The 20,007-nt window shown below is 40.4% G+C and overlaps 1 protein-coding gene and 1 pseudogene across 2 annotated transcripts; both read right to left on the bottom strand.

Annotated features, from left to right (window-relative positions):
- Positions 1-5,573: 5,573 nt before the first annotated feature.
- On the bottom strand, positions 5,574-6,487 carry LOC306650479 (vomeronasal type-1 receptor 90-like; annotated as a pseudogene). The gene has a single exon. The product of its transcript is annotated as a vomeronasal type-1 receptor 90-like (transcript).
- Positions 6,488-14,070: 7,583 nt separating this feature from the next.
- Positions 14,071-15,565, bottom strand: LOC306650332 (N-alpha-acetyltransferase 40-like). Its single transcript, XM_079122222.1, has 2 exons — positions 15,200-15,565; positions 14,071-15,112 (listed from the first exon to the last, which is right to left on the bottom strand). The coding sequence occupies exons 1-2, from the start codon at positions 15,448-15,450 to the stop codon at positions 14,650-14,652; spliced, it is 714 nt and encodes a 237-aa protein (XP_078978348.1). The 5' UTR covers positions 15,451-15,565; the 3' UTR covers positions 14,071-14,649.
- Between the last annotated feature and the right edge of the window lie 4,442 nt (positions 15,566-20,007).

Consider the following 20,007-nt stretch of genomic DNA (forward strand, 5'->3'; position numbering starts at 1 on the left):
TTCTTCAGAAAGAAGTACTGTCTTGATCGTCAGAAAATCCCAGAGGTTATGTGAGTGTGACCAAGACATGCGTGCAAGAAATCTCCAGAAAGGGGGGTTCAGCTTCTAAACAATACTCTAGTCTAGAGAAAGAGGATGCCAGCAGGGCATAAGACACCCAAATTCTCCCAGATAGCCCTCTGGGCTATCTGACCAAATATTGAAAGTTACAAAGGACAAAAGGGAAAAAGAAACCAAAGAGAATAAAATAATGTTTTATTTGAACTCATTTAACTCTCAGGGAGTTTGGGGTATATAAGAAGTCTCCAGGAAAAATTCTTAGCCTACTGACAGGGAAGAAAAATGGAAAGCACAGACTCTTCCCATGTCTGACTCACATGTTCAGAATCTGTGACAGGCTCTACTTTAATTTCTCATGGGTTAAATTTGATAGTGTATTTGCCTCCTACCTGTAGACATTGAAAGTCTGATGAAAATATGTAAAAACCTTGTTTCTGTTTCTATGTATATCTGTGCACCTCTGTGTATTTTGTGTTGTGTCTCATATGTAGTTGTGTCTATATCTTTCATGCTACCAAATTATTATTTAGGTAAATGAGCACTCATACTTTTTTAAATAAAAGGGAATTAATTCTAATGCCTTTCAAGTCACATGACTTCACTTGGTTAACTAGAAATGAGTAAAGATATCTTTGAGATTACTAACCCACAGGTTTCTAGGTAGACAGTCAATAAAGAGAACATTGATATCTATAAAACAGTTAAAGCACAATGTTCTTTGCTTTTAAAGTTTTTCCTTTGGCAGCAAAAACTGACTTACAATGTACCGAGATGTGTCTGATACCTTGGTTGTCATGGGTAACCTAAGCTGAAAGTGTGTAAACAAGTTTTAACCTAAAGAGATTAATGTTCATAAAGGTGTTTTCATAAGTTGTTGGTAAATACAAAAACAGCTTAAGACTGTTTTGTTTCTGGGCTTTCACTGAAAGCAAGGTTACTAAGAGTTCGACTTCTAACAGGGGTTATCCTCAATGTAAACAGTGCACAAGTTCCAGCTGTATTTTAGTTCTGTGAAACAAAATACTTTACCTTATTATGAAAGAAATGATTAGTTTAAATTCAGAAATTTTATAAGGATTTTTTTCAGAATGCAAATTTTAGAAAGGCTCTGACCCTAGAAAAGACATAAGAAAGCTATAGGCATAGAAATATATTTTAGTATGGACAATTACAAGGGTTTTTAAACTAATGTGTTTATGCTAAAGTCCAAGATAAAACTGAGGACAAAGCTAAGGATTTAAAGAAGTTGTACAATGTGTTAGTAAGTTGAAAAAATAGTAGAAAGTAAATCTCAAAAATTCAGCGTAAAGTTTCTTTCAACACAAAGTGATTCAACTAAAATTCTCTATCTTTAGGAAAAAGGGCTCCTTAAAAAATTGGTCTGCTTATCTATCAAGATTATTTCTTGCATTTGTTGGGTTTTCTTAGGGAAACTAAGCCTTAAAATTTTATAGTATGTTGCTCTTTTAAAATCTTTTAAATAATTGATTTCTAACTGGTTACATAAGCAACTGTTATGTATCTAAGATATTAATTATCTCATAAGTTTTAAAGTAAAATTTAAACACAGTTTTAAACTTTAAACAGAGTATACTTACTTAATAAGAACACCTCTGGAAATATGACTCCTGCCATTTCTGGTTCTCTGTATATAAGATGCATTCATGTTCTTCAAGTAAATAGCCTTTTAAAAATATAAAGCTTAAGACAACATCATATGAAGCAGGTGCTCTCCAAATTAAAGTTTTCTGTAGCAATAGTCCCATTTAGACTTGTAAAGAGTTAATCAATGAAATTGGTATTTAATATTTTGAAAATGGATAAAGGTAATCTATTATCAAGATATATATATATATATATATATATACACACATATTTAATTTGTTGTCATCTTTGTTTACACACATGGAAATTTAAATGATTTCTGGAAAGTAACAAGGAGAATCTGATTTGTTATTGTTTACAGCCCTGTTAGAATTTTTATTTGATTCATGTTTCAGATGTAATGTTGTATTGTTAACTGATAATCAGATGGAATCAGGAAATAAAATGTGAGACTTTTGTAAAATGATTGCTAAGACAAAGGCAAAGATCAGATATAGAAATAAACCAACTTACCTAAAATTTGTCAAGATCTCCACCTCACCTGAGGTAAATCTCTACCTCTCATATCACACCAAGTTAGGAGGTCTCCAAAATAGGACAGAATTAAGCACAATTAATGTTCTGTTCAAAAGGTTCATCTTTTCTTTTAAAGAATTCTGTGAACTAAAATAAAAAAAGTGATATATGACTAAATAAAGGATTTGGATAAAACATGTTTTTTGGTTTATAGCTACTATGTATGCATGGTTTTGTTCTTTTTAATTTCATTTTGTATTTTCCTTGTAAACTTTTTAAGTTTTCCTACTGTTGTTTTGCAGAAGCACTGTTTCTAATAGAAAAACCTGAGTTGAGAGAGTAAGCCATCACCTATAAGACAGAATATAACATTGAATTCCTCCACCAATAATGACCCCAATCAAATTGAAGGGGTCACTATAAAATTATACACAATGAAGTTAAAAGTAGTACTGCTACTTCAAGTTTGGTGAAACTGACCTGTTAGATGTTTAAAATGAAAACATGGAGACCAAATTTAAGGAAGTAAAATGGTCAATATTTTGAACCTTTCTCTCTAAGGTCAACAGGATCCAAGGAAGAGTGGAATCCCTCTAGGGCCCTACAGCTCTGGTGAGTCCCCTGACTACCCCATCTTGAGATCAAAAGGACCCCAGAACACAGGAATGCAATCAGAGCACATTCTGCAGAATGTGGAAACATTCTGCAGAACAGGGAAACATTTCTGGTACATCCAATAGGAGCCACATGTATTCAGTAAGATCTGACAGATGGCATAACTGATAGAGGAAAAGCTGAAGGAGTGAAGTTACTTCTCACAAGTTCCCAAGAGTGATCTCTGAAAAATCTCAGCTGACTCTACCAGTAGAAAGGAAAAAGTTCAAGTTTGACCAAATTAGTCTTAGACATCTGACAGGAGACTCTAACCCAAACATGACCATACACTGACATTTAAGGATAAGAGAGTCATTCTTTTATTGTTATTGAGATGTATATTTGTGTCAGCCCTTCCAAAGTAAGGGAAAGTGGTACGTTGTGAAGAAAAGAATTTTATACTGGAGTGCCTGATAAATATTACAAAATTTCTGTTAGAGTCTATTCTCAGTTCATTTGAGAACTTCAAGATTTTTCGACCTTCATCATAAACAAACTTGACCTCTGTAATTTTTTTTATTTGTACTTTTTTGCTGGTATGGTTATTAGAAATTTCTGCTCAGAACCCTCATCTGGAGTTCCCAATTCATCACTTCCAGCCTGGCATCTTGGATTTAGTTCAGATCTGCAAAGAAGACAATCTTCAACTGAGGTGGAAAACACCATCCCAAGCACTGCTAATCACCAGGATAGCTATCCAAATTGCTAAAAAGGAAAAAAATGACCCAATAACCTTGGGCTATTTTCACTTCAAATTATTTATATCTACAATGCTCCAGCATTAAAAAAGAGTACAAGAAGAAAACTGCAAATAAGTCCAAACATATCAAAAGTAAAATGAAGAACTTGTATAAAATAGATTGGTAGTCCTTTTTGAGAATACAGTATTTAGGTTTAATTGGGATATAAGATCCAATCCTGGGCATTTAGAACTTGCCCACCTGTACCCAGTCATGGACATTCAAAAGGCAGTTCTTCCGTTTTTCCTTCCCCAATTTCAAAATTAGTCAATCATGTAAATTGGAAGTCCAAGCTCCTCCTATCACAGCAATGGCAGTGCTATGCTGGGATAAGAACAGGTGGACTCTCTGTCCCAAACTGAACAAATATGACATGCAAATTTGAAAGGATTTGTTCAGTAGCAAACCATTCTGCCAAAGCCAAATTTGTCCTGCCCAACAACTTTTGGCCACATGGTTGATGCCTTGTGGCACCCCAGTATTCCTAAAACTATGTGGAAGATTCAATGACTGTTTTTCTTTAGTTGTTCCATCTCAAAGCAGAAAACAGTATTTGAATATTTTCTAGTGTGCAGTATTTTTAACTTACAACAAGGGAGGCAAAAAGTGCCTCCCATGCCTAACATTGTTTCTCGAATGGCAGTGGACATTTCAACTGACAGGAGAAACAGTAGCATCTTGGGTCTTGTGGACCAGTGACCTTGGGAGTCCCCCACAGTATCCCCAGAAATGCAACTGGAATCTTCACATGCTACTCCACAAGGAAGGTGATGGCTTGGGCTGTCCTCCAGGGGTTAAACAATTCTGCCACTGAAAAGTTTTCACATTGACCTTGTGGGGTTCAATCCAGCAGCCTAACTACTGTATATAGGCCATAAGTCAAAACAGCCACCTGCCATCCAGCTGTATTTCTGAGCTGGAAGGATGTAGGACTGTGAACGGTGTTTCAGTCCCTGGTTGTCTATAGCATTTGTTGTGACTCCTGTATGCCAGATCAAAGTGATCATTTTTCTAGCAGCAGTACAGATCACTGGCTATGTTCTGGAAGCCCCTTGTGCAGGGGCCATGCCAATCTCCTCTCCACCCTGCCAATATCAGGCTACATGCTGCCAAAGAGAACAGTGCTGTCAATTCTCATCCACATCATAACCTCAAAACAGATACTGTCTGCATTATACAACTGAGGGTGAAAGAGTTAGCTCATGAGTTCAAGGCCACTACACCAATAGGAGAACGGGGACATGAGTTAGATCTTCTGTTTCCAAGATATATGAGTTCTGTCCTATGCTCTGATGACTCGTTTGCTGCTGCTGTCTTTCCTACCCTCACTATGGGTTTATCATTCACAATAAAATAAAATCATATAGTCAAAAATTAAAATGAAAAATGCAATTTAAAATAAAAACATGGAGAATAAAAGGTTCAATTACGATTAGAAAACTCTTGGAGTTAACATGGAGGGAATTTCATTATCCTGTTTTATGCTGTAATAAAATAAATGAATCATAATTCATTATTTATGTGCCTAATTATTTCAGGCACATAAACAAGATCTTTCCCTTGCTATGAAAACTGAATAATTATTTCAAAATGCTTTCTTCCAGCCGAGGGTGAAATCATTTTGTAAACTTTTGGACAGTGAAAGATACCTGCTTTAGTCATGACTAGTAAAAAACAGTCCATTTGTGTTTCAGCATCTTGTTGTTGGGGAGTGGGAAATAGAGATTGAGCCCAGAGGCACTTAAACACTGAACCACATCCCAGTCATGTGTATACTTTATTTAGAGACAGGGTCTTGCTAAGTTGCTCGCAGTCTCAGTTGCTGAGGCTGCCCTTGAATTTGTGATCCTCCCACCTCAACCTCATGAGTCACTGAAATGACAGGTGTGTACAACTGTATCTGGTTTTATTTAGCAACTTCACAAAGAACAAATATTCAAGCTAAACCTCCATCAACCTCTTTTATGTTTTTTTCAACATGAATAAATTTTTGGAAATTCAGAAATAAACAAAGTGGGTGTACCCAACACTGCATAAATATTTCTGCATCTTTCCCAATGTGGATTGGAAGAAGTTGATTATCCATTTTTCAGTGCTGATTAGCATCAAAGCACTGATGGTGGCATAGCCATTGCCCACCAGCATCTGGACCCCAAGGCGAGCTGGATCATTCTTCTGCAGCTCTTCAGCGGAGGTGGAGATACTGCAGTCCATGAAGTACATGAGCACAAAGAAACCCAGGAGCAGCAGGATGGTCCTGGAGGCCCTCAGCTCTGGGGATGCCCTTGGAGACAGGCTGGTGCTGTGAAGGTGCTGGCACTGCCTCTTATGCCTGCACAAGAGGGTCACCATGTACACACTGAAGAGGGCCATGAGCCCTATGAGGAAAATATCCGGAATTATTCCCATGAGGTCTTGAAGTAGTAACCTGTTGGGGAAATAGAGCAGAATTCAGATGCAAAAGGAAAACCTGATGTCGCATTGGTGGGGCCTTTCATGGAGACTAAAATATGAACGTTAATGAACACATTGAACACCCAGAGAATGAGAAAGCAACACAGACTCTGCTGTGGAGATGTCAGCTTGAACTTTGTCAGAAAGGAGCTTCTGGGGCTGAGGGTGATGGCCTGAAGGACACTCAGCAGGCAGATGGTGCTAAGAGATAGGCCTCTCATCAACCTGTACAAGTAGACAACTGCTTTACATGTGATGTCATTCCAAATATCCTGAACCCCAAAAATGTCTATATCCTGGAATGTCCTGATTAATAGCATCAGCAGATGAATGAGGGCCAGGTGAGCGATGGTCAGTTCAGTGGACTTGGGCCTGTGGTGAAGGTATTTCAGGATGTGAAAGAGAAGCAGGAAGACATTGGCTGTGATCCCAATGAAAATTTGGGAAAAAAAAGGCATTTCTTACAGCAATAAAATTGTAAAGTGTGCTGCTTTTTGTCATTTTTTTTTTCTGGCAGAAATAAGTATATAGTCAATATCTGAGGAAAAAAGGAAGCAGGATATTATTACAAAATATCTTTTCTGTGCACTCTTTGGCATATGGAGAAAGGGTGAAAAGTAATCACATATTATTTTTTTAACCAGAGATTTTACCCAAACACACTTACCCACTAAACAACATTACGAGCACTTATTATTTTATTGTGAGGCAGGGTCACACTAAGTTGCTTAGGGCCTCAGTAAGTTGATGAGGGTGACCTTGAACCTACAATCATCCTGCATCAGCTTCCCAAGCTGCTGAGATTACAGGCGTGCACCATGATGCCAGCACAATTTATGGGGTCATAAATTTTAGAGCTTTCATTTGGAGAAAGGAATCCAACTTCACCCTCAGAATTGAGTTTACATAAGAGAAGAAGCTTCAGAGCAAATAGCAATGTAATGATGACATTCTCATGAAATATCTCCCTACAGAATAAAGGTACATTCTTTATTTCAATTTTAATTATTCTGTATATTTATGAAGAATGTAACATTTACAATGGGACTACTAACACATTCCCACATTTTATCCTGTAAAACAAAAGATAAGACTGTTATTTTCACAGCTACCCTGAAAATTATTGTTACAACATGAATTACTAAGGGTGATCAACAATGACAAGAAGTCAAGACAAATCAAGGGTTTCAATTCCAGTTAAATACTTGCTTTGAAATCTTTAAAAAAGTGACTTTGTCTAAAATTGAAAATAGTGACATTAGAAAAATTTAATCTCATACAACTGATAAAGTTAGTAAGAAAAAATGTTTTCTCTATTCATACCTTCAGTAGAAGATTTGTTTCCTTGTTATATTCAAGAGAAACAAAAGAAAAATACTAATATAACAGTCTGGAAGTATCTATATTTTAAGTCACAGATGGATATGAGTAGGCATGACACTACACAGTTCTGCATCTTCCATGTAGCTATGAATAAATTCCTGTGTGCATACTTAAAGCAATAATAAGATATACCCTGACATTTTGATTCCAAAATACTTTAAAACAATATGAACTCGACATGTAACATTTGAACATTCCCCTTAAAAGTTACAGAAAATGAAATAATTATGATTCCCTTCTATCATGTTATGAAATACAGGTTTGTGTTTAATTCAGTTTTGTGCAGTTAAGAACATAAAATGTAGATCACTGAAAAAATAGAGAAAGGCTCTATCTGATTTACCTATTGACTGAGGGCACAGGGCTCTGGTTTTAGGCATCGACAAGGGGATTGAATCTTGCCTGCATCACCATGGGATGGAGGGACTGAGCGAGTTGGTGGTATGGAACTTCAGACACAGGAAAGGAATTGTGTTTTCCATGGAGCATTACCTGAAAACATGTGGGAATATTACAATTTTTTCTATAGGACAAATTTCCTAGTTGCAGGTGGAAAACTTTATCTCTTTGCTCACATTACTGATCAAAGAAAGTTGCAGAGTCAGATGCTCTCAGGAGTCTCCCACATGCATAAACTCCCCTGGAGCACCAGGAGGCAGCAAGCAAGGAAGCATCTCACTGTTACAACATGGGGCACATCACACATGTGTGTTAGTGAGACCTACAGTGCACTACCATATATTTTACATGTAGTTGTATTAAAAAGAATGTAATGTTTCTACTTCTGACCTGATTTATCAGTTTTATTAGAAAAATTCCTGAAACATGATTATTTCATAAAAGCAAGATAATAGGACTTCTCTTAGCCTGTGCTCTCCCCATGCCTCACCCCACTCACATCTGCCAGTACTGCTCACTCTAGGAGATCAGGGTGCAGCTAGGTAGGCCTGTCCATCATCAGGATGATGCAGGATTCCCTCCTCAATCTGAGATCTAGGGAGAGAATGCTGAAGTAGCACCTGTTTCCCCTAAAGTGCTGAGTCAAACCATGATTTTAACACTGGAGAAAATAACCTGTTCTTACAATGGAGGTTCCAATTATGATGACATGAGTCACAGAAAAATAATGTGGAAAGAAATTTCAGAAACAGTTCACATTCAGAGAGGTCACAATGAGGATACAAGGAAAGACTAAGTGGGCATATTTGTGAATGAACAAGTGGAGAAAAATGTAAAAAGACATCTGCTTCTTTAAAATGTCATACACATAGTCCCTTAGAGCTGACACTGTGAGGTTCCCATGAGGGAAAGTTAACTCTGTGCAGACTCCCTCTCCTGCCCTGACTAAGGTAGTCTTCATTTAAATATTGTGCATTCTGCCACTGTCCAAATCATGGACAACCCTAAGATATGTGCTATCATCAACTGCGCCAAAAGCTAGTAAGCAATGCCAAAATCAGTGAACCCTAGACAGTGTGCGGACAGCAGTAGAGCTGGAGGATGGCTCTCAGCAGAACTGATCACCAACTTGGGCTACTGTGTCCTGTGTGTCAACACTTACAGGCTGGAAGAGATACAGGGAGATGTTGATATAACTATTTTCTCAGGTGCAATATGCACACACCAAAGCATGTCATGTAAATACTAAGCTACATGTTTTCATTCAGTGGTGTACATTAGATACATGAAAGGGCATTTTGGATTACTGTTATACAGGTCCAGTTCCCATCCATTCTCTACTAATGTCCCCATTCTGCTTCACATACTGGAGAGGGGACACCTATGGCTTTTAGAAACCAGGTGTGATCACGACCCTTGCTACTTGATTGTATCTCTTAAGCAGTTGTGGAACCTGGCCACTGATCCAACTTGAAACCCCCTGACCACCAAGACACCGTTGGTTTACATTTGTGAGATCAAAACTGAGACAAAATATATCTGCATAAGAAAATGCTACTTGATAGTTTATAGAAATGTTAGGTTAAATGTTGTTAGTAAATAATTTGAACAAAAAATACTATTCCTTCCAAGTAATACAAAAGTAATACAAAAGTATTTTGGTGTATGATTATTTCTCATTATCTCAGGCATGGAAGGAAATATGTAAATAATATTTAGAATTGACATGGAAATGAGAAGGAAAATGAAGTATATATAATAAAATTCAGGGGATAAAACTTATTTCTACCTTGCTTAATATGAATAGGAATTAGTAATGCTGAAATATCAAATAACCAGACAATATAACACTATGTACTTTGAGAACTGATACAGCAAAACAATTAAATTCACTGCAGTCTTAGAAATAGATGGGAAACAAAAATTATTTATTTTAAACAATAATTTCTTATGAAAAAATCCAGAAATGTTCATGAGTCACCAAATTAAAGAGCTACATCTACTAAAATAAAAATTTACATTTACATTCTAGGGAAAACAAGCTTCTGAACTTTTGAGTATGGGTAGAGCAAGATACATAACTTAGGGCTACCAAAGAATGTAGCATATAATTTGGCTATTTTTATTATTCATCTAAATCACAGAAGCCTCCTCACACACTGATGCTGCATCTGAGGAATAGAAAGGCTCTTACCTAGACAGGTTGCATGGAGAATCAGGGGACCTGAGCTGATCCTGCACAGTTTTAAGGAAAGGAAGTCTTTAACTCACTTCTCTGTAGGACTTTAATTTTAGCATCTGTAAGAGGGTGACAAGATTCCACTGAAGAAATCATCTGTGGCTTTCCCAGTGTAATATGTCACCTGTCTGTTACTTTTATTTTATTCTCTGATGTATACTTGCAACTTGGGGAGAGTCAAACTCAATACTTTTCTCTCAACTCACTGGATACACCTGTGTGAGGGATCTGAAGGCTCCCAATCATGAAGATTACACTCATTATCACATTTTCTTAACCTAAGTTCAAGTTAGTTTAAATTCACTCCATATATTGTAATGCTTCTTCTCTGGGGTTCATGGTACCTCACATGGGTTCCCAGTGGCTCTGAGAGTCCTCTACCTAAAATGCAAGACTATCTTCCCTAGTCCACTTTCACACTGACCATATGGTTTGGGGTATTACTTCTTGTAGGATTTCCAAACTCACCTTCAGATTTGCATTTCTGTTCAGGTTAAATAAAATATTATAGATTCTGGCCATAATTATAAAAAGTAAATAATATTTTAACACAATTGCTTTATATTCTCCAGGAAGTTCTAGTGTCACTAAATGCACTATAAATGTACAGCCCCTGCTATTTGATGACCACTGACTCCTAAGATGGAACAACACACCTCTTGTAAGAATCAGGAAACTTCTTATTTTGTGAGTGAGGAATGAGGATCCATAGGACAAAAAGAGAGTGAAATTCATATTCATGGTCCAGTGTGATGTTGAACAGAGGTCTCTTCTTCCAAGAGGTCTTGGAAGTGGAGGAGCCTCAGTCTTCAAATCTGCACAGTCAATGAAAGCAGTCATATGAGACAATTTAAACAGCACTTGACATTTTATATATTATTAAATTGATTAGGAAGAAACCAGAAGCATGGCTAAAGTATTAATCTATTCAAAAAGCTTTTCAAGAGAAAAGTTACACACTCGGGCAATTCATTTTTAAAGCCATAGTTAGGCTAAATATGGAACATTGGGTTTATTGCCATACAAGTGCAGGTATCCATAGTTTGGGGGTCACCAGGCAATGGAATCCTCCACTCAGGTCTTTCCTCAAGTTTCCTAACCAGGTATGTGGCATAAATTTTGGGGTTGCTAATCAGACAGACTGAGCTTCAAACAGGAGGACACATTGTGTGGTAGCTCACAAAAAATGACCAGCAAAATTTTGTCTTTTCACAGCATCAAAGAGGCAAATCTGTCAGACAAGGTAGCTGGGGAAGTTTGGTTTTTCCTCAAGTAGCTACCTGTCATATCACCAAAATTATGTCAGCAAAATGTAGGTTTATGAGCTTCAAAGTATTTTTTTTTTTGCAGAAGAAATACTGAAATTATGAGGCAGCAGGGTCTGTGAATGGAGCTCAGTGGCACAGCACTTGGCTGGAATGCATGAGGACCTGGGGGCGTTCCAAGTGCTGCATTAAAAAGAAGAAATCAACACAAGACAAGAGTTGGTTTTGGAAAAGAAAAATTAAGTTTGACTGAGGGACAAGATTTCAGAGGGGAGTGAGGCAGCATTTCTCCTAGCTCTGCCACTCAGAACTCAAGAGGTGGAAATATTAGAAATACAGTTTTTCCCTGAGACTTAGAGTGAAAACTCCTGAATCTGGAAGGGCAGTTTGCCCCAGCTGAATCAAAAACTCTTCAACTCATTAAATGGATCTAAAAAGAAGTCTACCTGAGTTTATCAATCATCCATGATGAACCAATCTAGGAGCCATCTTGGCCCTCCATGTGGTGGAGCTAGTGGGAACAGGAAACCCAGTTCCATGAGTTCAGAGCAAGGTCCTTGTAAACCTACCTGAGCCCAGCAAAGACTTAGCTGTGCCTAACAAACCTGTGGAAAATCAGAAACCGAGAGCATTTGACCTAAGATGATTATTAGTAGTCATGACACTACATGATTTCTGTTTCTTCCATGTAGCTATGAATAGATTGGGCCCATTCCTGTGTGCATACTTGAAACAATTTATAAGATATACCCTGATATTTTGATTCCAAAGTTCCTTTAAAACAATATGAACTGGATATGTAGCATTTGAAGAATTCCTTTAAAATTTACAGAAAATGAAATAATTATGATTACCTTCTATCAGGTTATGAAATAGAGGTTTGTGTTTAACTCATTTACATGTAGTTGAAGAAAATCAGATGTACTGAAAAAAAATTAGAGAAATGCTCTTATTTATTTATTTATTTGAACAAAGTGTCTTTTATTTGTGACATACAAATACAACCAATGCAAAAAAGAGATCACTTTTCCCTTTGATTCCAGTGATAACAAGTTACTAAAGAAAAAAAATATATATATCAAGAAGTTTATCTTCCAAGTTTCCTCTAAAAAAAACACAAGGTTAAAAAGAACCATACACATTTGACACCAACAAAAATAACCTGAAATAGGGTGGATACAACTAAAAAGAACAAAAAATATTTTAACATGCCCCAAACAAAAACCAAAAACAGGCCTGCCACGTTTCCCAAAACCAAGACCCAAGGAAGATGGAAGGAGACTCATATCTGAGCCATGAACGGGCTCAGCACTGGTATCTGCGGTCTCAGCCAGTGCCCTCCTGCCCAGCTGACCTCCTGGGACATGGCCTGCAGAGGCTGGGGGAAGCGGGCATGGCCCGAGCACCCCATTACCAACGACTGGAACGAGACCCTTAAATAGGGCCTATACTGGGGGTTCCCTTTGGTCCCCTTGAGTGGGAGGTATCAGAAATCCATGATCTAAGACAATAAATATTTATCACTCTGTCCTTTGAGGCAGGGATCAGAGGAAAAACTTCCTAAACATGCTCTTGTTGTTTTGTGATTCTTGGGAGGAATTTACCAACCCCCACCCAACAAATTCAACTCACTGGGGGTGATACCCCAGGGAGCCAGCAGGTGAGGCAACAGTGGACTTATTCCAGTGTAAAGCTGCAAGGCCATCTCCGAGGAGCACTGCCCACTGCTGGTGGAGCCAAGAGCAGCGCTGGGCACTCAGTAGAGGCCAGGCTGGGGAAGAGAGGCCTCCTGAGCACAGGCTAGGATGCTGGGCAGGCAGGACTCTGGGTGAGAAGCAAGGACCACTCTAGTGAGATCTGCCAGGAGAGACCACCTGAGTAAGGACAGAGGGTGGGGCAAGCAGACTCCAGCAGCAGAGGGGCTGGCAGAGCCCCAGGAGACAACTGCACAAAGGCCAGAAGCTTCATGATGTTCCCTGAAGCAAACCTCAGGGATGTCCAAGGAGAGGTGTCAGGTGCTTTGTCCTGGACAAGGATTTGATTTTTCTTCTGGAAAAGGAACAAGGCCTAGAGATCAGGAGGAGTATAAATTCTGAGCCCACATCCTCTACACCTCTGAGAAGAGGAAGGCCTTCTCCTGTCCCTGCTCCAACCTGCTGCCACAGGGTGAATCAGAGAGAAAAGCAGCTGTACGGGCCACTGAAGGGCATTCCTGCTGAAACTGGGCTGTGGCCCAGCATGGCCGGGACAGTGGCACCAGTGTCTCACTGAAACAGTGAGGGGCAAGGCTGGGAGTGCAGGCAGAGGGGCCTGCTGCTGGCTGGGGGCTCTCTGAAGAGGGAGGATGGTGGGAGGGACATCCCACCTTCAGAGAGAGATCAGCACCAACAGGTGAGAAGAAATGGCATTAACTATACCAGGAACAAGGGATCCTTCTGGGGGAAGACAAGAGGCTCCCTGATGTTACTCCCCCCTTGAGACTAAAAACAGAGGTATGTGGGGTGGAGGCAAGAGGCAGGGAGAAAGTGTTGAGAGGGCAATGGAGAGGAACAGGCAGGGCCTCTGGCTTTCTTAAGTAAAAGCTCAAGCCACCGCCATGAGATCAAGAGGTTTAAGCTTAGAATGCAGCAAAGTCTAAAAGCCCAGAGAAGCAGGCATCTCCGAGGCAGGCCCCCTAGGACACTTGGTGCTGGTCCTCTCCGCCCTCACTGACAGCAATGGAGAGACCGCAGCCTTCCAGCTGGCTGGTCCCTGGACGACTCCACTCTGTGGATCTACAAGCACGTGGCTAGGAGGAGCTTCCCCGTGTCTTGGCATCCAAGCCTACGCAGCCTCCACGATGGTGCCATCCATGAGATCAAGGAGTAAGGGAGCCACAGTCTCTCTGAAGCCTTGCTTTGCACCTGGCTCATACAAAGTCCGGTCCTCTTTGGGGACCAGCAGATCCCAGACCAGGACTCTAAGACTTTCATAAGAGTGGATAAGACATTCCGTTTGTCTGGGGAAGGGGAGGGTCTGTCAGGAATCCAGCTGCAGAGAAGTGGGGGAACCTTCCACGAGAGTGAGGAGGCAGCCACTGGGAGGAGCTTCCCGCCGCCCGCAGCAGTCTTCCTGCAGCACCCTCGCCCTGCTCGGCCTCCTGGCACGCTGTCCTTCCAGGACAGAGGAGGGGCAGCGTGGGCCACTCCTCCCCAGGGTTCTGTGCTCTCAGGGTGCCACCTGGTACACAGGGTTGAGGAGACCACAGCTCTGAGGGCACCTGGCAAGTGATACGAGACCGGGGAGAAGACAGGCCTTTGGAGAGCAGATTCTGACTGCAAATGGCTCTGGGAATTCAGTGACAGCAGCCGCCACAGTGCCCACCTGCGTGGGAGTGCTGGCTGTCCCCAAACTTGGTCCTCCGGCTCAGGATCTCGTAGGAGCCGTCTTCCCCACAGCAGCCAGACATGCTGGGGGAAGAGTCGTCAATTTCAAATTGTAGTGCTTCTCGGAAGAACTGGTAGGCACCATGATCGTGTTTAAATACTGTTAACGTCACCTTCTTCATGTGTGTACTGTTGGCCACGAGCTGCAGGATCTGTATGAGGAGCTTGCCCAGGCCTTTCCGCCGCGCTTTGCTCTCCAACTGCACTTGACAGCAGCACAGGACCTCATCCCCGCGCTCGACCTCAAATCGGAAGTGAGAAAAGGCAACAGGCACAGAACTGTTTTCCCAGGCGATGAGATACCAAGCGCGGTCGTCCGTCATTTCCTCCCGTTTCTCTCGGTCCTTCCAGCCCCACTCACTGTGCTCATACCTGGGGAATTCGGGAGCATTCAGGACAGGAAAACCTGGGGAGACGCCAGCTGGGGAACAAGGCTGCCTCAGCTGGGGCCATGCTTACACGGTCTGCATGTTCGTTTTGGTCAGGTCAAACGCCCGATCCACAGTGGCTGGCTCCCGTCCAGACACGCGCTTACATTCAATGGAGACATTCAACCCATTCCGGTCATACTTCTTGAACACTGGGAAAGCTTCCAAAGGGTCTCCGAGCCTGTTGGCTGCATCCACTTTGGCACAGACGGCATCCATGGCTGCTCGCTCCTCCAGCCGCTTCTGCTGCTTCTCCTTTGCTTTGCTTGACTTTCTCCCCATGGCGGCGGCGACGACCCCTCGGCTCCTGCTTCACACACCTGCAGGCAGGGAGGCGGCAACGGCTGCGGCGGCGGCGACGCCAGCGCGGCGGGCCTTGCAGTGCGCATGCGCCCCGAGAGCTCCCCCGCGCGTCCGGGCGGGCACCGCGCAGGCGCAGAACGGGAGATGGCGAGCGAGGAGAAGGCGCGCAGGTGGAGCGCCCGCCAGGCCCGCCAGGGTCTCCGACCAGTAAGGCCTCTATCTTATTTATTTTTGACTGAGGGCACAGGGACCCAGTTTTAGGTATTGCCAAGGGGATTGCATTCTGTCTGCATTGCCATAGGAGGGATGGACAGAGCAAGGAGATGCCTTGGATTTGCAAACACAGGAAGGGAAGTGTGTTGCCCATGAAGCATTATCTGAAAACCAGTGAAACATTACATTTTTTTTTTTTCTGTAGGAGAAATTTCCTACTTACAGCTGTAAAACCTTAGCTCTTTGTGCACATTGCTGATGAAAGAAAGTGGCAGAGTTGGATGCTGTTGGGAGTCCCCCACATGCACTAACTTCCCTGGAGCACCAGGAGGCAGCTGGCAAGGAAGCATCTTACTGTCTCCAAATGATGCAGATCACACACGTGTATTACTGAGACCTACAGTGCACTTCTATGCATTTTACATTTAGTTGTATTTTAAAAATGTAATGTTTCTACTTCTGAACTAAATTATCAAATTTATTAGAGAACTTCCTGAAACACACGAATATTTAATAAAAGCAAGTTATATGGAATCTCCTTAGCCTTTCCTTTTCAGCTGAGCCTCGTCCCACTCCTCCCTCCAGTACTACTCACTCTAGGTGATCAGGATGTAGCATGCAATTCCCTTCCATCATCAGCATGATCCAGGATTCCCTCCTCAACATGAGCTCTAAGGAGGGGAAGCTGAAGTAGCACATGGCTCTTGTAATGTGCCAAGTTCCAATCCATGATTTAAACACCGAAGAAAACCTGTTCTCACACTGGATATTCTAAGTATGGTGACATAAGTCACAGGAAAACAATGTGAAAACGAAGTTCAGAAACAGGTCACAGTCAGAGAATTCACATTGGGGAGGAAAAAGGAAAGTCTAATTGGTCAGATTTGTGAATAAACATAAGTGGAGAAACAATATGAAAAGTTATCTGCTTCTTTAAAAATCTCCCCATGGTCCCATAGAGCTGAAAGTGTGAGATCCCTTCAAGTGAATGGTAAAGCAGTACAGAGTCCCTCCTGCCCTGACCAAGGAAGCCTTCACCTAAACATTGTGCATTCTGCCATTGTCCAAATCAGGGACAATCCTGAGATATATGCAATAATCAAATGGGCCATAAACTAGCCAACATTACCAAAATTAGTGCACCCCAGCCAGTGTGAGGACAGTAGTGGATAAGGAGCATGACTCTCAGCAGAAGCAAACAGCAGCTTGGGCTACTATGTCCTGTGTGTGGACAGTTACAGGATGAGGGAGATACAGGGAGGAGGACATATTTGTTTCCTCATGTGCTATGTGGACACACCAAAGCATGCCATGTAAATACTGTAATTTATGTCCTCATTTAGTGTTGTGCATTAGATGTTGAAAGGGCATATTTGGTTTCCTGTTACCATACAGTTCAAGTTCATCACCATTCTCCACTAATGTCCCCTTTCTCCTGGACATAGTCAAGAGGACACCTAGGGCTCTTAGGAACCAGGGGTCATTGCAACTCTTGCCACTCGGTTGTATCTCTTAAGTAATTTCAGCCCCTGGCCACTGCTCCAGCTTGAAACCTCCAGGCAGCAAGAGCACCACTGGTTTACATTTCTGAGATCAAAACTGAGACAAGATATACCTGCATAAGAAAATGCCTCTTGATATTTAGAGAGGTGAAACTATAAGTAAATGATTTAAACCAAAAATGTTACTTTCTATTCATAAATTTAAAAGCTTTCAGTGTATAATTAATTCTCATTTTCTTAGGCACAGAATTAAATGATAAAATAACATCTAGAACTGACTTATGGAGACAATAGAAGGAAAACCAAGTATGTATAGTAAAATTCAGGGGGTAAAACTTATCCCTTTCATGGTGAATAAGAATATGAATTATCAATGCTAAAGCAGAAAATAACCAGACAATATAATACTATGTACTTAGAAAATTGATATAGCAAAAATTTTAACTCACTCCAGTTTTAGAAATAGATGGGAACCAAAAAAGTGATTAGTTTAAATAATAATTTCTTATGAGAAAAATCTAGAAATGTTCAACAGTCACCAAATTAAGGGCTACAACTATTAAAAAGTAAATTTCCCTTTGCATTCTAGGGAAAACAAACCTCTGCAGTGTTGAGTATGGATAGAGTAGACTGCATAATTTACAGTCAACAAATAAGATGACATATAATGTGGCTATTTTGATTATGCTTCTACATCACAGAAGCCTACTCACACACTGATGCTGCATCTGAGCGATAGAAAGACACTTACCTAGGCAGGTTGCATGGAGAGTCAGGGGACCTGGCTGATCCTGCACAGTTTTAAGAATAAACTTCCATTTTATTGTAAGATATTATAGAATTCCCTAAATAAAACATTTTAAAAGACTCTGATAAGCAACCTTTTAGGAATCTACTAATGTCAACCACAGTTACTGTGAAAGGCAAGATGTTTGGAGACCAAGTAAAGTTGAAAGGTTAAGGAACAAAAGCTGGTCTCCAGGGGAAGAGAACTAAGCCCTTAGAGCTGGAACCCAGTATTTACTGAATTTATATCAGCTCAAGGAACAGAGGAACTTGGCTTAGTGCTCCAATTCTCGCCTCTACCCTTCATTATGTGATTTCAGCAAAGCAGCTGAACCCCCATGAGCCTGTGTGTTCATCTGTCAACTGTAGCTACAGCTGCTCACCATTCAAAGGACAACTTTTAGATTCAATAAGGGGAAAGGATTCCAGTTATAGCCCTAGATCATAAGTCCCATCCTCAAGAGAATACAGTTTTCTCCTTAGTCCTTACATACATTGTACATCTCTCTAGATAAGCAACGAGTCCTGCACACAATTTATATTTGAAGAATTTGACAAAAAAAAAATTCTGCCAGGTGCAGTGGCTCAGGTGGCTGAGGCAGGAGGATTTCAACTTCAAAGCCAGCCTCAGAACAATTGAGATACTCTGTCTCTAAATGAAATACAAAACAGGGCTGGGAATGTGGCTCCATGACTGAATGCTCCTGAGTTCAATCCTGGGCATCCCCTGTGGAAAAGAAAATCTATTACATGCCCATGCCCAACTCCCTATGTACCTGTAAACAAATTTCTTTTCTTTTTAAATTTATTTATTTTTTAATGTGGTGCTGAGAATTGAACTCAGTGCTTCACACATGCTAGGCAAGTACTCTACCTCTGGGCAACAATTTCAGCCCCACTGTAAACAAATTTCTTTCTGATTAAATATACACATTGAATTCTTGTCAAATGGTTCATATAATGAGACAGACATCATGACCCTATGTACATGTATGATTACACGAATGGTATGAACCTACACTGTGCATGACCATAGAAATGAATTGATATACCCCATTTGTGTACAATAAATCAAAATGCAGTCTGTAAAAAATTAAAAGCTAAATTAAAAAATAGTTAAAAAAACAAAAAGAAGAATGACCCAATCAAGAAGTCAAAGAAAACGCAATGGCTAGAGTTTCTCTTAAAAGGGAGCAGAATGGACAGACTCACCCTCTAATCATGTTAAGCTGTGTGTTGTAAGAATAACAATGGAAACAAAGGAGTGCTTTCTCTCTTTCAAGAGCCAGGGTTCAACTGAGAATGATGATGTCCCTTGACTTACAATAGGCTTACATCCAGATAAACCCACAGCAAATGGGAAATGTCATAAGTTGAAAATGCTCTTAATATACCTGACCAACCACATGTCCTTGCTTAGCAACACAGCACACTGTAGACTATAGGTTTTTCGCCTCATGATCACATGACTGACTGTGACCTGCAGCTTATTGCTGGTACCCAGCATCCTAAGAGTATCTAAATTCATATCACCAAGCTTGGAAAGAGCAAAATTTCAAAAGGCGAAGTATGGTTTCTACTGAATGTGTATTCCTTCTGCATCATCATAAAATAAAAAGAAAAAAATCCTAAAAAATGATAATAATGATTATGTACTGAATGTCTACCATGTATCTAGCACTAAATTTGATGCTTTTAATAGAATCTTCATATCAATTCAGCACATTATATTATTACCCTTACTTAACAGATAACACACAAGAAAATTAGTAAGGTGCTAAATGTGAAAAAAACAGTAATTGTCTAAGATTCAATGTCAGATCTGACCAACACAAAATACTAAATACTGTGCCCAGATTTCCCAATAGACAGTCTTTATGAAAAAAAATTAATACATGAAACAGTAATACAATGTTTTCCACTTTGCTATGTCAGAAACTTAATGTTTAAAAATATGCATTTGCCCATAAATATACCTAAAATACTTGCTGTGGTCATGCCACATAATTCTTGAATTCCTCGACTCCCACCTGTC

The sequence above is a fragment of the Sciurus vulgaris genome (genome assembly GCF_902686455.1).
Source record: "Sciurus vulgaris genome assembly, chromosome: 19".
In the NCBI taxonomy this organism is placed as follows: domain Eukaryota; kingdom Metazoa; phylum Chordata; class Mammalia; order Rodentia; family Sciuridae; genus Sciurus; species Sciurus vulgaris.